This window comes from Suhomyces tanzawaensis (genome assembly GCF_001661415.1).
Source record: "Suhomyces tanzawaensis NRRL Y-17324 unplaced genomic scaffold CANTAscaffold_5, whole genome shotgun sequence".
Classification (NCBI taxonomy): domain Eukaryota; kingdom Fungi; phylum Ascomycota; class Pichiomycetes; order Serinales; family Debaryomycetaceae; genus Suhomyces; species Suhomyces tanzawaensis.
The window spans coordinates 1,178,093-1,191,423 of NW_017963640.1; the positions used below are offsets into that span (position 1 = coordinate 1,178,093).

The window sequence follows — 13,331 nt, forward strand, 5'->3', positions numbered from 1 at the left end:
ATGGCTTCCAGAATAGTTTGGGAAACACAACGGAAAAAGCAGCTACAAAAGGCATGAGAGTGGCTTGAACATGTTAGTATCGTATGGAGGAACAGAACTTCTACACCAACGGGTAACGAATCACAACAGAAACAATCACAATAAGGTTTACGTATGGATTTGTTGAGAATAAAATAGAGAGATACAGTTTTGTAGAATCATATTCTACATGAGCAACATTCGTAATAAACAAGGGCCAAAAGCTGGCTACATCAGTACCGTTTTGTATTAGGATAAGCGAGGGAGGTTTCCAAGTACTCTTTTAACGTAACGTTGTCGAAATTGCACTCAGTATACCCAATTAGATTTCATTCAGATTCCCACAAAATTCGTTCTTAATTGTGCCCAATACTTCATTTTAGTTGACTTTTATTTTACGTTAGCTTCTCGAACTGAATAATTGTCGTTTTCCCTAGCGCCGTGGTGGAAGCTAATGCGAGATTACTGTGACCACTGAGGCGAAAATTGAACTGTCCTGGAAGTGTGGTATGGGGATTATAGGCAGAGAAAAGAAGTTGTGGGGGAGGCCAAGTTCCATGCAGATTTTCTTGGTAATATCAGTTAAAAAATCCGCTTAAAATCCACAGTTTTCTCTGCAAAGTAGAACGAGTGCAGGAATCGAAACCACAACTAGCCACACTGACATGGAGGCATCAGTTGTTGTTCTTAGAAATTGCGTATCAGGACGGTAGATCACGGATTTCCAAATCAAGAACAATGGGTTGAATTATGGATCGGAATCTAATCGCAAAATCATTCATACTACGAGAGACCGATGTCGAGTAATGCTGAGTTGGCCATTAAAACTGCAACTCTACATCTCATACTAATAATATTTCAGATATTTTTTAAGTTGCACTTGGGCAATCCTGCGATATTGGGGCAGTACAGAACGCCTGGCAACTACGAACCCATCGGGAATAAGCCGGATCCCCACCAGATTCCGACGAGTTGAACCCGTGTGCTCAAAAAGAACTATGGAAAAGTAGCAATTTGGAGAAAAGGATGTTTTATCATTCAATTCGACTAGCCTGTTATTCAGTCGAGAATGGTGACTGCAATCCAGAGCGTGGTAATATTTAGTTTGGCCAAGTGCCCGAAACCGGGCGCTGGACTAGGATGCGTACTAACAGACTTATGCTATGCAACTCATATTAGTTCACATCACTCCAATTGACAGAAGTATTGGCGAATAAAGGAATCTAGGGCTCAGAATACGACACATGTTAATTTACACCCATTGCGAGGCCAGAAAAGCGCCAGTTGGTCTGGCCTAAGTGACGTGGAAAGTCTGATTTACAAATATTTTATCTTAGTCCAAATGCCAAAACCAATATTCTAGGATGATTTTGAGTGGCATACCAATACAATATTACTAATATAATCTCCTAGTGAGAGGCTGACAGCAAGCCTGAACTCCACGCAGCACAACCCAGCCATAATAATATTTGTCCATCCTTTGGTTCGTTCCATTGCTGGAGCCTGTGCGACATGTTCTCAGCATAATTATTTAGTTGAGCCTTCAGTATAGTGCGAATCACACCAATATACGAATGCGACCACATGACGTATTTTCAGATGGTGACGTAGAGAAGCCATAAGCCCCTATCGTGGCAGCATGGCACCACAGGCCTGGCACCACAGGCCTACACCACGAGCCGGCATCACGAGCCGGCACCACCATGGCTGTGGCTGGGCCTTGTGCCACTGCCCTGCGTTGGCCCCGCTAGCTGGCTCCCCACAGTGGGGCACTAGCGACGGACACCGGTGTCCGGTTGCGGGGCGCGGTACTGCGAGCGGTGACGGGCGCACCGGGACTTCAGGACTAGTGGGAGTATTCCTCAAAAGATGCCCAACCACGGCACCTCCATGCGGTGTTATCGACTTCCTCGACCTCTGCGCTCGCTGGTAACTCGGGCACGAGTCTAGTGGTGAATCTGACGGTGAAATTCAGTGTAGATCCACGCAGCAACAGACGGTAGTGAGTCATGGCCACAACGAGCGGCCACTGTACCGTCTAGCACAACACGACCGTCTCTGCATCCCACCACCGTCCCTATCCTCTCTACCGTCTCTACCGTCTCTTCCCTCTCTAGCCTCCCTGCTCCACCTGCGTCCCCTACTCACCTACCCCCACTATCTCACCCTACGCTTCCACTATCTCCCTCCCTGCCGCTGGCCGCCCCGCGCGCCCACGAATTATCACCATTCCTATCGCTGCGGCTATCTCCAATCAATCCTCGCCCTTTTCCCACCACTCCCCCAGGACTGTTGTATGATCCTTCGCCTCCACTAGTCGTCCCGCTACTCTACCATGGATCCTGACACCTCTGCCGCCTCCCCACCAGCCAAACACCCGCCTGTCAGCTCGTTGACTCGTCTCTTGAACGAGAGCAGTCTGGCGGTCACCAGTCCAGCGTTGTCCAAGAACCACCTGACGGTGTCGCTCGACAAGGCCGCCAGCACTGGCACCATCACGCCTTCCAATTTCGAAGACGCCTCGCTGGGTCTTCCTGGCGGTGGCAACGACAACAATAACGATGACGCCACTGGTCCGTTGAAGATCGTCACTGACAAGCTCAACGGAACCCACATCGTCAGTGGATTCGACCCGTCGCTCGATCCGTCCCCCACCTCGGGTGGAATGGCGCCATTCACCCCAGTTTCGCCCAAAACTGGCACCAGAACCTACACCAACTCCATCACCAGCGCCAATTCAGCCATCCACTCCAGCAGAGGCATCCCCATCCGTCCTCCTGCGCTCTCGACTGCCAGTCCCCGTGTCATCCGCAACAATTCGGTGTCCCACTCGTCGTTTTTGGCCAACCAGGGCGAGAGCTTGTCGTCGTCGATCCCCTACAGTGCACCAGGCGGAAGAGGACGGTCGTCGTCGGTATCGTCCGCCACCAACTCGAGCGCTTTCCTTGCCAACGGCTCGGTAGAATCGACTTCGCACATCCCCAACCTCCCCAATGGCCAGCCGATCCAGTCCATCCACATCCAGTCGCCTCAGGTGAGCTCGTCTGCCATCGAGCCCAGATTTGTCATCTCCAAGCAGAGAGTGGCTCAGGCCCAGGCTGCACAGGCCCAGGCTGCACAGGCGTCGCTCAGCTCGTCCCAGAGATCTGGCTCACAGTCTGGATTGTCGTACTTCTTTTCCAGCAAGAGTAAGTCCTCCAAGCGAGACTCGTCGTCCACCGACTTGGGCTCGTTCTACAACAATGCATATCAGGAAGAGGCCATCGCCAGCTCTCCGTCGTCGTTCTCGTCCACGGATTCCGTCAACTCAGCGGCCCACTTCACCCCTCAAACTAGACACAACTCGATGGCCAACTTGAAGCGCTTCTTCAAAAAGAGCAGCACGCCCCAGCCACTGGCTCCCTCAGTGTCCAACTTGTCTAGCTCGCTCAGGTCCTCGAATGGGTCGTTCACCAACGGCTCTGGTCCACTCTCGTCATCGGGCACCAATGGAGTAAATATCCCCTCCAGCAGCGGCTCCAACACTCCGCTCAGCTTCCAGCAAAACGGGTCCTACGGCCCCACTCTTACGACCTCGTCGTCCAACGCGTCGATCTCGCAATCTCCAGGCTCCTCGTCCATCAGCAGATCGTCGTCCATGCTCCAAAACAAGATCAACTACCAGGAAAGACGGGGCTCGGTGACCCCTCTACTCAATCAGCAGCAATTGCCATTCTCCAAGCGCTACGGGAAGTTTGGCGAAAGCTTGGGTGCTGGTGCTGGTGGTGCCGTCAAGCTCGTCTCCAGAATCAGTGACAAGAAAGTCTTTGCAGTGAAGGAGTTTAGAACAAAGTACCAGAACGAGACCAAGAGAGACTACGCCAAAAAAATCACGGGTGAATACTGTATTGGGTCGACGTTGAAGCATCCAAACATTATTGAAACCGTGGAAATCTGTTACGAGAACGAGCGCATCTTACAGGTGATGGAGTACTGTGACTTTGACTTGTTTGCCATCGTCATGTCCAACAAAATGTCCAGGGAAGAAATCAACTGTTGTTTTAAACAGATTTTGTCGGGTATTCATTATCTCCATTCCATGGGTTTGGCCCACAGAGACTTAAAATTGGACAATTGTGTCATTGATACCAGAGGTATAGTAAAAATTATCGATTTTGGCTCTGCAGTGGTCTTCTCTTATCCATTCACCAAAACCTTGATCGAGTCCCAGGGCGTGGTGGGTTCTGACCCATACTTGGCTCCTGAAGTTTGTGTCTTCAACAAGTATGATCCTCGTCCCGTCGATGTCTGGTCTGCGGCTATAATCTACTGTTGTATGATGTTGAAGAAGTTCCCATGGAAGGTTCCAAAGCTTTCAGATCCAAGTTTCAAGTTGTTTGCATCTAGAGGAGACTTTGTTCCTATCAGTGAGACTTTGAAGAAAACACCCCAAGACATGGTGAGCACCAACAACAGCAGAGGTTCCTCCGAATTGGACGACATCGACGAGGTGGAAACCGAAAAAAAGGAGCAACGTAAAGATGCTCCTGCTGCTGACGGCAACCCTCATACTAGCTCGGAAACCGGAGCTGGCAGGTTGTTGCTAGCATTGCCAGAAGACTGCCGTACATTAGTCGGCAGGATGGTTGAATTGGCACCAGCATGCCGTATCTCAATCGAGGACTGTTTCAACGACGAATGGTTAGCATCTGTGAGCATGTGTACTGTGGAAGAGCGCATGAAGCTTGATGGGCTGGCCGAATACGCCGTCGTGAAATGCTCTGACCACGAACATACACAAGTGGACCAATCCAAGGCCCATATTGCTGCATTCGACAAGAACAAGAAGAAGTGATCTTCAACCATCCAGACTCATTTTCACTTCTCCTTGGCCTGACCGAAGTGCTCAGCCCAGACGTTCATATTATTGATCTTCATTGTGTAACTTTAGGTTTATAGAAAGCTTCTTTGTTTGTCTAAATCTGTAGGTTTAGTTCTGTTAGTGGAACCACAAACTGAGCATGTTGCAAGTTATTAAGAATATTGAAGTAAACATCTCTACAAACTCTCAAATTGAATCCACTGATTAGAACATATATTTAAACCTCTGATAATTAATAATGTCTAATTTTTTGAAGCAACATAAAACACAACTAAGGTATGACAGGAGCTTCAGATATTCAGACAAATATTTCTCAACTAATTAATGGGCTAGAATCAGAATTATCCCATGTCGGTGTACCTTCGTAGGAACACTTTTTGTGGTGTCAATCTACTTCTCTTACTAGTTTACCTTTTACATACATAGTGTGTGCGATTAGTTCTGATCCAATATGCTTGGGTTTGTCGATAGCATTTTTGAAAATGACCAATATGTAAATATCAGTCTCAAGCTATTTTACTTTGGTTTCAATTGTCAAAGTCTGTGTGAAATGCAACCAGGATCAATATTTGTACTAATCACCTTTAGTTTCGTTAATGGTTGGCCATATTTGGAACTGACAAAACAACTCTTTTATTAATACAATATGGAAAAAGCTTTATACAATATCACTGTGAGTTGAAGACGTATTTCACTGTTCACACTTAGCATAGCTACTGTATCTTAATGGTGAGGAGTATATTGCTCCTAATATATTTATTGAGACTTCTTCACCGGAAACAGAACCAGTTTACCCTGTAATTCAATATCGATGGATATTAAATACTATCACTGTCAGGCTAACTATGTCTAAATGGATCTGTCATGAGCACCAGTTTCCCCATGGCGAATACAGTAGCTTCAGTAGCCGAATAGGTTTATTGATTATATACATGCTCTATTTTACAAATGGTTAGAAGAGATCGGATCATGGCACGACAGTGATTCCCACGGCCTCGGCTGTGGACAACACTGCACCCACCACAGACTTCAAGTCCACATCCTTGTGTCTTTCGTCGGTCTTCTTGATCTTGGCAATTTCGTAGATATGCTTCAAGGAAATCTCACCCACATTTTCGTGGCCAGCCTTTCCTGCTCCTTGCGAGACACCAGCAGCCTGCATCAACAACCACGAGGTTGGTGGTGACTTCATTTCGAACGTGAACGTACGGTCAGCCTTGACGTTAAGCACACATGGAATGGGAGTACCTGGTTGGTAGTGGGCAGTTCTGGCATTGAACTCCTTACAGAAATCAATGGCCTTGACACCCTTGGAACCCAAGGCGGGCCCGACGGGTGGAGCGGGTGCAGCCTTACCTGCACCCACTATTAACTTGATCATAGCAGCCTTTCCGGACATGGTGGTTGGTGGTGAAAGATAGTTGGAGCTGAAAAATTTGATACTGGCGTCACGTGTGGTGAGTGGTGAGTCGAGCGGGAGAAGAACGGTGGGTGGAAGGTTAGGGAAGGAGAGAGACGGGAGGAAGGGGGGGAGGGGCAGAGAAGGAATAAAGAGTTATCAGTTTGCTCTAACAATCTTCAGAGATACGCAGCACAAGCCTTACAAATAGATGAAGGTGTGGACGTTACTCATCTTGGTAGAGGAACATTAGCGAGAGCTCTCGCTATTTTCTGGCAGCGCTCACTATTCCAGCGAGGCAGCACCAATATTCCAGCGAGAATCCATCGCCGCTCTAGCGAGCCCACCACTATTACTGCGACGCTCGCAGCACATCTCATTCATCTTTTCCTTCACTCTACACACCATGAAGACTTTCCCTTTGAACTCCCGTTCCAAGACAACGGCGCTCAAGCAGCCGAAGGAACTCTTCACCTACTACCGTGACATCGACAACCAGTACATCTACGACAAGGAAACCGTCCAATCCAACGCCTCCTACTACTACTTGCCTGATAGTGATGTTAGCAAAAGAATCGATTTACAGTCTGGCTACAGTAAATTCCAGAAGATCCCCGAAGAACAGAACCTCGGCGACTTTGGCCTGCTTCTCCAAGGCATCCAGCGTTACGAGGAGGCACATGATGGCACCAAACTCGCAGTGGACGTGGTCACCTTCAGAGGGTTGATGACCAAGCTCTTGTGCATTCCCTACAACAACAGAGACGCGGTAGACTTGAACATCGTGGCGTACGACGGCCAGCTCTTCATCAAGGCTGACGACATCATCGAAACCAACAGGCGTCAGGACGATCTTCGCCAGAAACAGAGCCAGGGACGCGAACAGGCAGAGTACATCAGCAAATGTGAGTATTCTGGGTACAAGTTCGAGGCTGTGGCCACGCTCTCCAAGCCGTGGGCTGAGAGCTCTCGTCTGACCATCGAGAAGAGAGGCAAGAAGATCGTCAACAACTATGAGCAGTACCTCTCGGTTATACGGACAGGCATTGGCAAGACCAAGATGGCGTTGGCAGGCGAGGTCGACTGTGTGTGGGACTACATTCCCGACAGCCCCAGCGAGGTGTTGGGTCACTACGTGGAGTTAAAAACTAGCAAGGTATTGGACGGACCCAAGCAGGCAGCCACATTTGAGCGCAAGTTGTTCAAGACGTGGGCCCAGTGCTTCTTGATGGGCATCCGCAAGGTTGTTTACGGCTTCCGCGACGATCAGTTCTTGTTGCAGGCGGTGGAGGTGTTTGACACCGAGCAGATTCCGGTGATGATTAAGAATGAGTCCAAGATCAACTGTATCAATGCGTTGAAGTGGTACGGCGCAGTCATTGACTGGATCGTCAGCGAGGTTCCGCGCGACGATGAGTCCAAGGCGTGGAGGGTCAGCTACGACCCAGGCTCCCGCCTGTTTTCGTTGATGGAGCTCATGGCCCCCGACAACGAACGGTTGCGTAACGGAGAAATTCTTACTGACGAGTTCAAGGCGTGGAGAGAGAGCATCAAGCAGTCCCAGCAATAAAGAAAAGGTTTTGAGTGCTGTGAAACCGTAATCGGACCAACATAGTTTCGGTTATTGTGATTCGGGACTTAAGGTTTGCTCAAGTTTTTCACAAAAGCTTTGTTAACAAATTTGAATTTGCCTGTATCTTAAGGAGCCATCCTGCATTCTCCAAGCATAGCAGCACTCGAAGACGGGAGTCATGTTTCTTACCAAAGCTGGCTCTTCATAGTTAAGAGCTGGTCCTTGTGGAATACAACCTAAGATGTGTATAAAGAAGAACCATTGGAGGTTAATTAGGTCATGATACAAACCATTAGGTGAATCAAAAATCATCCATTGCATGCATACGACCTGTTGCACGGGAACCAAGATTAATTGAAAGAAAAGAACAACCCTTTGGGTTTAACAAAAGCTATTAATAGCAAGTGACGGAAATATTCGACCAAACTTATAGAAGAATAGAATAGCTCCTGATGGAAGTCTGTAGGAATGGACCAAGGGGTCTAGCATCGTAGAAAGCAGAACAAATCAATAAAAGGTGTTTGGAAAAACAAAAGACAAGTTGCATCGTAAAAAACACCAGAGTGGAAAGTGGTTAGTAGGAGATGAGAAGTATTCTAGTGGTCCAAACCCCCATAAATTGACATTCATCATTTTAATTGCCATTTTCCATCCAGAAGGGTATAGAATTGATGCATTGTTTGTTATCCGACAAAATCAGAAAAAGGACAACAGATGGTGAAAATCACTAATATGACAGAGATAATCATTGAGAAGTAATTACCAAGACTACAGAGATCATCACAGAATGGATGATTCACTACACTAAAGACATAATTGTTTAGTAGTGGAACGCCCCCAAGCTACCATTGCCGAATAAACTGGATGTGCCAGCAAAGAACAGACAATATACCCAAGGAAAAGGTCTACACAAGAATAGACCAGACTGCTAGGCTGAACAGCTAAACGAAACAACGGCTCCTGAGATCCCAGAGGCCATATCTGGCCACTCTGGCCCAGCACAAAGGTGGGGATTGAAGAATCACCTGTGGGGAGAGTCCAAAGTGAAACTTTAAGAGAAATAACCAGTCATACTTGAGGCTATTTATAAGAATAACCTGGTTTAATGCTGCCGTTACGCAACCAGCAATCACCATAATCTTCCATCGTATATTCTGCCAGCATACTGATAGTTGCCTATTATTCAGTGTCTGGCCAGTTCTTCGTAGACATTTAGTTTTCCGTTTCCGTGGAGCGACATTTGGCACTGTTTATCAGCCCCCGATCAGTGCATGAATCGCTGCAGCCGCCACTTCGGTGCATACATGGGCCTGCAGCAGTGACACGTGATGGCATTTCCAACACGATCCCCACACTAGAGCGAAACCTGGGTGTCAGACCCCGTCCCTGGCGCCACGGGCTCTCTCTCCTTGCAGCAGACCCCCAATGGTCATAACCGCCACGGTGCTAGCCGTGAAGATCGCCCCGTCGATCGTATGACACCCCTGGCTGTCTCCCAGAACGGCAATATTACCCTACCCAGCCGTGCCGAGGATCCTACCCAACTCCCGCCAGCCCAGCGGGAGCGTCGCCGCCACCGCGCGCCAGCCTCGGTATCTTTCCGCGCTGGCGCCAGGGTCCTGGCGTGCCCCGCGCCGCAGTTATCGGCACCCGTACCGCGACCCTCCACAAAACCCCGGCCTGGGTGTTCGGAATCATGTGAAGAGTCAGCGGGATTCCGACAGGTGTCATTGGCGGATGGCGCTCAGCTGACACTGCCTGGCCCACAAGGATAGCCTCATACCCGTAGAGAGCGAAGGTAAGTACCGATACCCTGAAGTGTGGGTATTACGGTGAAGTACCCCGACAATGAAGTACCGAAGTCAATGCCGATACCGACACCACGGTGCCACTGCCGATACCACCAGCACGTGACGGCGGTCCCGCTATGTCGCGCGCTCACCCCCCATGCGTCCCATGCGTCCCATGCGTCCCATACCGAGCTCCCCTCACGCCCCAGCCAATTACTAGCCACTGATAACTAATGCTGCAAGTCCAGACTCCCCGCAATCACTATTTATACGCCAGCTCCCCCGCGATTTTTCACCATTCCATCCCCATTCCAAAATGGCACCAGTCTTCACCAATTCCAACGGTTGTCCCATCCCAGAGCCTTTCGCCACCCAAAGGGTTGGCAAGCACGGTCCTCTCCTCTTGCAGGACTTCAACTTGATCGACTCGCTCGCCCACTTCGACAGAGAAAGAATCCCAGAAAGAGTCGTCCACGCCAAGGGTTCCGGTGCCTTTGGTGAGTTCGAGGTCACTGACGACATCACCGACATCGTGGGGTCCGCCTTCTTGGACACTGTCGGTAAGAAGACCAAGATCTTCACCCGTTTCTCCACCGTCGGTGGTGAGCTCGGGTCTGCGGACGCTGCCAGAGACCCTCGTGGGTTCTCCACCAAGTTCTACACCGAAGAAGGTAACTTGGACTTGGTCTACAACAACACCCCTGTGTTTTTCATCAGAGACCCTTCCAAGTTCCCCCACTTCATCCACACCCAGAAGAGAAACCCTCAAACTCACTTGAAGGACGCCAACATGTTCTGGGACTACTTGACCACTAACCAGGAGTCCATCCACCAGGTCATGACCTTGTTCTCGGACCGTGGTACCCCTGCCTCCTACAGAGAGATGCACGGTTACTCCGGCCACACCTACAAGTGGTCCAACAAGAAGGGCGAATGGCACTACGTCCAGGTCCACTTTGTGTCGGACCAGGGTGTCAAGACCCTCACCAACGAGGAAGCCGGTGCTTTGTCTGGCTCCAACCCTGACCACGCCCAGGAAGACTTGTTCAAGAACATTGCTGCTGGTAACTTCCCATCCTGGACCTGTTACGTGCAGACCATGACCCTCGAGCAAGCCAAGGCCGCCCCATTCTCGGTGTTTGACTTGACCAAGGTCTGGCCACACAAGGACTACCCATTGAGAAGATTCGGTAAGTTCACCTTGAACAAGAACCCCGAAAACTACTTCGCCGAAGTCGAACAAGCTGCGTTCTCTCCAGCCCACACCGTGCCATTCATGGAGCCATCTGCCGACCCAGTCTTGCAATCCAGATTGTTCTCCTACGCCGACACCCACAGACACAGATTGGGTACCAACTACACCCAAATCCCTGTCAACTGTCCTGTCACCGGAGCCGTTTTCAACCCACACATGAGAGACGGTGCCTTCCAGGTCAACGGCAACTTGGGTGCCCATCCAAACTACTTGGCCACCGACAAGCCAGTTGAATTCAAGCAATTCAGCTTGCAAGAAGACCAAGAAGTCTGGGAAGGTGCCGCCTGTCCATTCCACTGGAAGTACACCGACGATGACTTCATCCAAGCCACCGCCTTGTACAAGGTTTTGGGTAAGTACCCTAACCAACAGAAGAACTTGGCCCACAACGTCGCTGTGCACGCTGCTGCTGCTGACCATGCTATTCAAGACAGAGTCATTGAATACTTCAACAAGGTCTCTCACGAATTGGGTTCCAACATCAAGAAGGAGCTCTTGCAATTGTCCCCAAGAAAGTAGGTACTGTGTACTTTTCTTGACGAGTATTTATTATCTAGTAATGTTAGTAAACCATGAAAAGATGTAGGAGGGGATAGCGTGATTTGAGGGTCACTGGTTAACCTAGTGTTACTGATTGAAAACTACAGATCAAGGTAATTAATTGAATAATCCTTACAGTACTGGCATGAAAATTCCAATAACACTGAATAACCCAGTACTAGTTGGGTAACACATTAAGCTGAATTATAAATCCAGGATTGATTTAGTATTACTGAATCAAGTAATATTAGGTATTAATGAACATTACTCCGGATAACCCAATAATTTGAATCTTACGGTAGCCTAGTGTTCCTGAATAAACTACTATGGTCCCAATACTACTGTCTCAATAAGAGCAGGTGAATAAACTAGTTCCTACCCCAGTATCACTAAAGTATAGTCCTGATCCCACCACCATCGTGCCTGGCTCAAATCTGGGGTAGGCCAATAGAAATAGCCCTATTATTCATAGACTCACTTACGAACTAGCCGGGACCTCTCGTCAACGCTCTCTGCCAAGTCGTCCCAGCGCCAACTACGCGTGTAGGAATATACATCATTCATTATTCGTGGTACTTATTGATTGCTATGCTATTGGCTATAATTATAATTTGGTGGTGTTACAAGAAACACATGCACAGGCAGAGCCACACTTGCAGGTGGAGCCGCAGCAGTTGGAAGAGCCCTTGGAGCCGGAGCTGGAGGTGGAAGCAGAAGGTCCGCTGGTTGAGTTTTTACCGCACATGTTGTGGAGTCTGAAGTATGGATATTCTGTGCTTTATATTGGAGTGGTGAAGATAAGCTGGGGGACCCGCCGGTTGGGCATTCCTTATTGGGAAGTATTTTGCGTGGGCCCCTCAGGTGGTTTTGGAGCGCCTGTCCCGATTGGGCAAGTGGGATGCGCGGGGAGCACTGGCGGATCTCGATCTAGGGCCTCGGCACCGCCTGCATGTAGACCTCACCCTCAGCAAATATATGGCGGGTGAAATTCCGTCACGCTTGCGGTCGTGCGCGGCCCCTGGCACAACCCTATTTTCTCCACAGTGCTAAGCCGGTAGTGGCTTCAGACCCTGGCCAAGTGCTGGTAGGCCCGCCCCAGCAGCTCGTCCAGCTCGACGAGCTTCGCCCTCGTCATGGCCTCTCTCTGTATGTCCTCCGACTGTCGCGTACCTTGCAGCACGCCTGTATCGCACCTGTTTCCACCGCAAACTTGGCGTGCATGCATGGAACAACAACCCTAGCATCCACCGCGTAGAGGGCAGACGAGTACTTCGAGCACAGGGGAGCCAGCATTCATTCGTAATTCTCGATCTGGTGATACTAGTCAACTGAGCCCCATCCACTAAAGCCCACCAGTGTCGTTAACCCATGGAGCTGGCTGGTGGCTGTTTACTTTTGGCAGTTCTGGTCGCACCGATGGGCCAGTGTCGCTACCCCTAAAGATCTGTCGGTGTCGCATTGTCGAAGTCGGCGCACATGCAGGTCATTACTGCTGGTCCGGGGAGCTGCGGACGCAAGGGTTTGGGAGGGCTGGCTGGGATCATCGTCAGCCTCGATTGGGCTGGTGATCCAAAAATACGTCACGTCACCGTCCAGGCACAGCCATGGTGTTGGTGCTGCTGCTACCACTGCTCTGCTCGCATTGGCTCACCCACTAGCCTTCGTCTCCAGATGCCATTGGCACTCCCCTCCGTCTCGCTGCGCCAAAAATAGCCCGCAAGCCTTATGCACCCCATCCAACGCGTTAGCGTGATCCACAGCCCCAGTGCTATTGTCACTACTGTCCGCAGCTGTGTGGAATTGGGGTCGCAACCCTGCAGGACCAGCCTCCAACCTTATTTGGCTTGGAGTGAAAAGTATATAAGGATCCGTTTTGGAGCCATTTGACACCTCCA

At 49.6% G+C, this 13,331-nt stretch overlaps 6 protein-coding genes across 6 annotated transcripts; 4 read left to right on the plus strand and 2 right to left on the minus strand.

Moving 5' to 3' along the window:
• Window positions 1-2,353: 2,353 nt before the first annotated feature.
• On the plus strand, window positions 2,354-4,852 carry NPR1 (serine/threonine protein kinase; the record flags this gene model as incomplete). The annotated part of the gene is made up of 1 exon (XM_020211061.1): window positions 2,354-4,852. The coding sequence occupies one exon, from the start codon at window positions 2,354-2,356 to the stop codon at window positions 4,850-4,852; it is 2,499 nt and encodes an 832-aa protein (XP_020063897.1).
• A 365-nt stretch (window positions 4,853-5,217) lies between these two features.
• CANTADRAFT_26722 (uncharacterized protein) lies at window positions 5,218-5,535 on the plus strand. Its single transcript, XM_020207858.1, has one exon. It carries the CDS (start codon window positions 5,331-5,333, stop codon window positions 5,517-5,519), a length of 189 nt encoding a protein of 62 aa, XP_020063898.1. The 5' UTR covers window positions 5,218-5,330; the 3' UTR covers window positions 5,520-5,535.
• Window positions 5,536-5,644: 109 nt separating this feature from the next.
• MRPL19 (mitochondrial 54S ribosomal protein uL11m) lies at window positions 5,645-6,399 on the minus strand. The gene has a single exon (XM_020207859.1). It carries the CDS (start codon window positions 6,276-6,278, stop codon window positions 5,847-5,849), a length of 432 nt encoding a protein of 143 aa, XP_020063899.1. The 5' UTR covers window positions 6,279-6,399; the 3' UTR covers window positions 5,645-5,846.
• Window positions 6,400-6,684: 285 nt separating this feature from the next.
• On the plus strand, window positions 6,685-7,848 carry CANTADRAFT_22735 (decapping nuclease; the record flags this gene model as incomplete). Its single annotated transcript, XM_020206866.1, has 1 exon — window positions 6,685-7,848. One exon carries the CDS (start codon window positions 6,685-6,687, stop codon window positions 7,846-7,848), a length of 1,164 nt encoding a protein of 387 aa, XP_020063900.1.
• Window positions 7,849-7,899: 51 nt separating this feature from the next.
• Window positions 7,900-8,311, minus strand: CANTADRAFT_275583 (uncharacterized protein). Its single transcript, XM_020208143.1, has one exon. It carries the CDS (start codon window positions 8,170-8,172, stop codon window positions 7,951-7,953), a length of 222 nt encoding a protein of 73 aa, XP_020063901.1. The 5' UTR covers window positions 8,173-8,311; the 3' UTR covers window positions 7,900-7,950.
• A 1,646-nt stretch (window positions 8,312-9,957) lies between these two features.
• Window positions 9,958-11,415, plus strand: CAT1 (catalase A; the record flags this gene model as incomplete). The annotated part of the gene is made up of 1 exon (XM_020210252.1): window positions 9,958-11,415. One exon carries the CDS (start codon window positions 9,958-9,960, stop codon window positions 11,413-11,415), a length of 1,458 nt encoding a protein of 485 aa, XP_020063902.1.
• Between the last annotated feature and the right edge of the window lie 1,916 nt (window positions 11,416-13,331).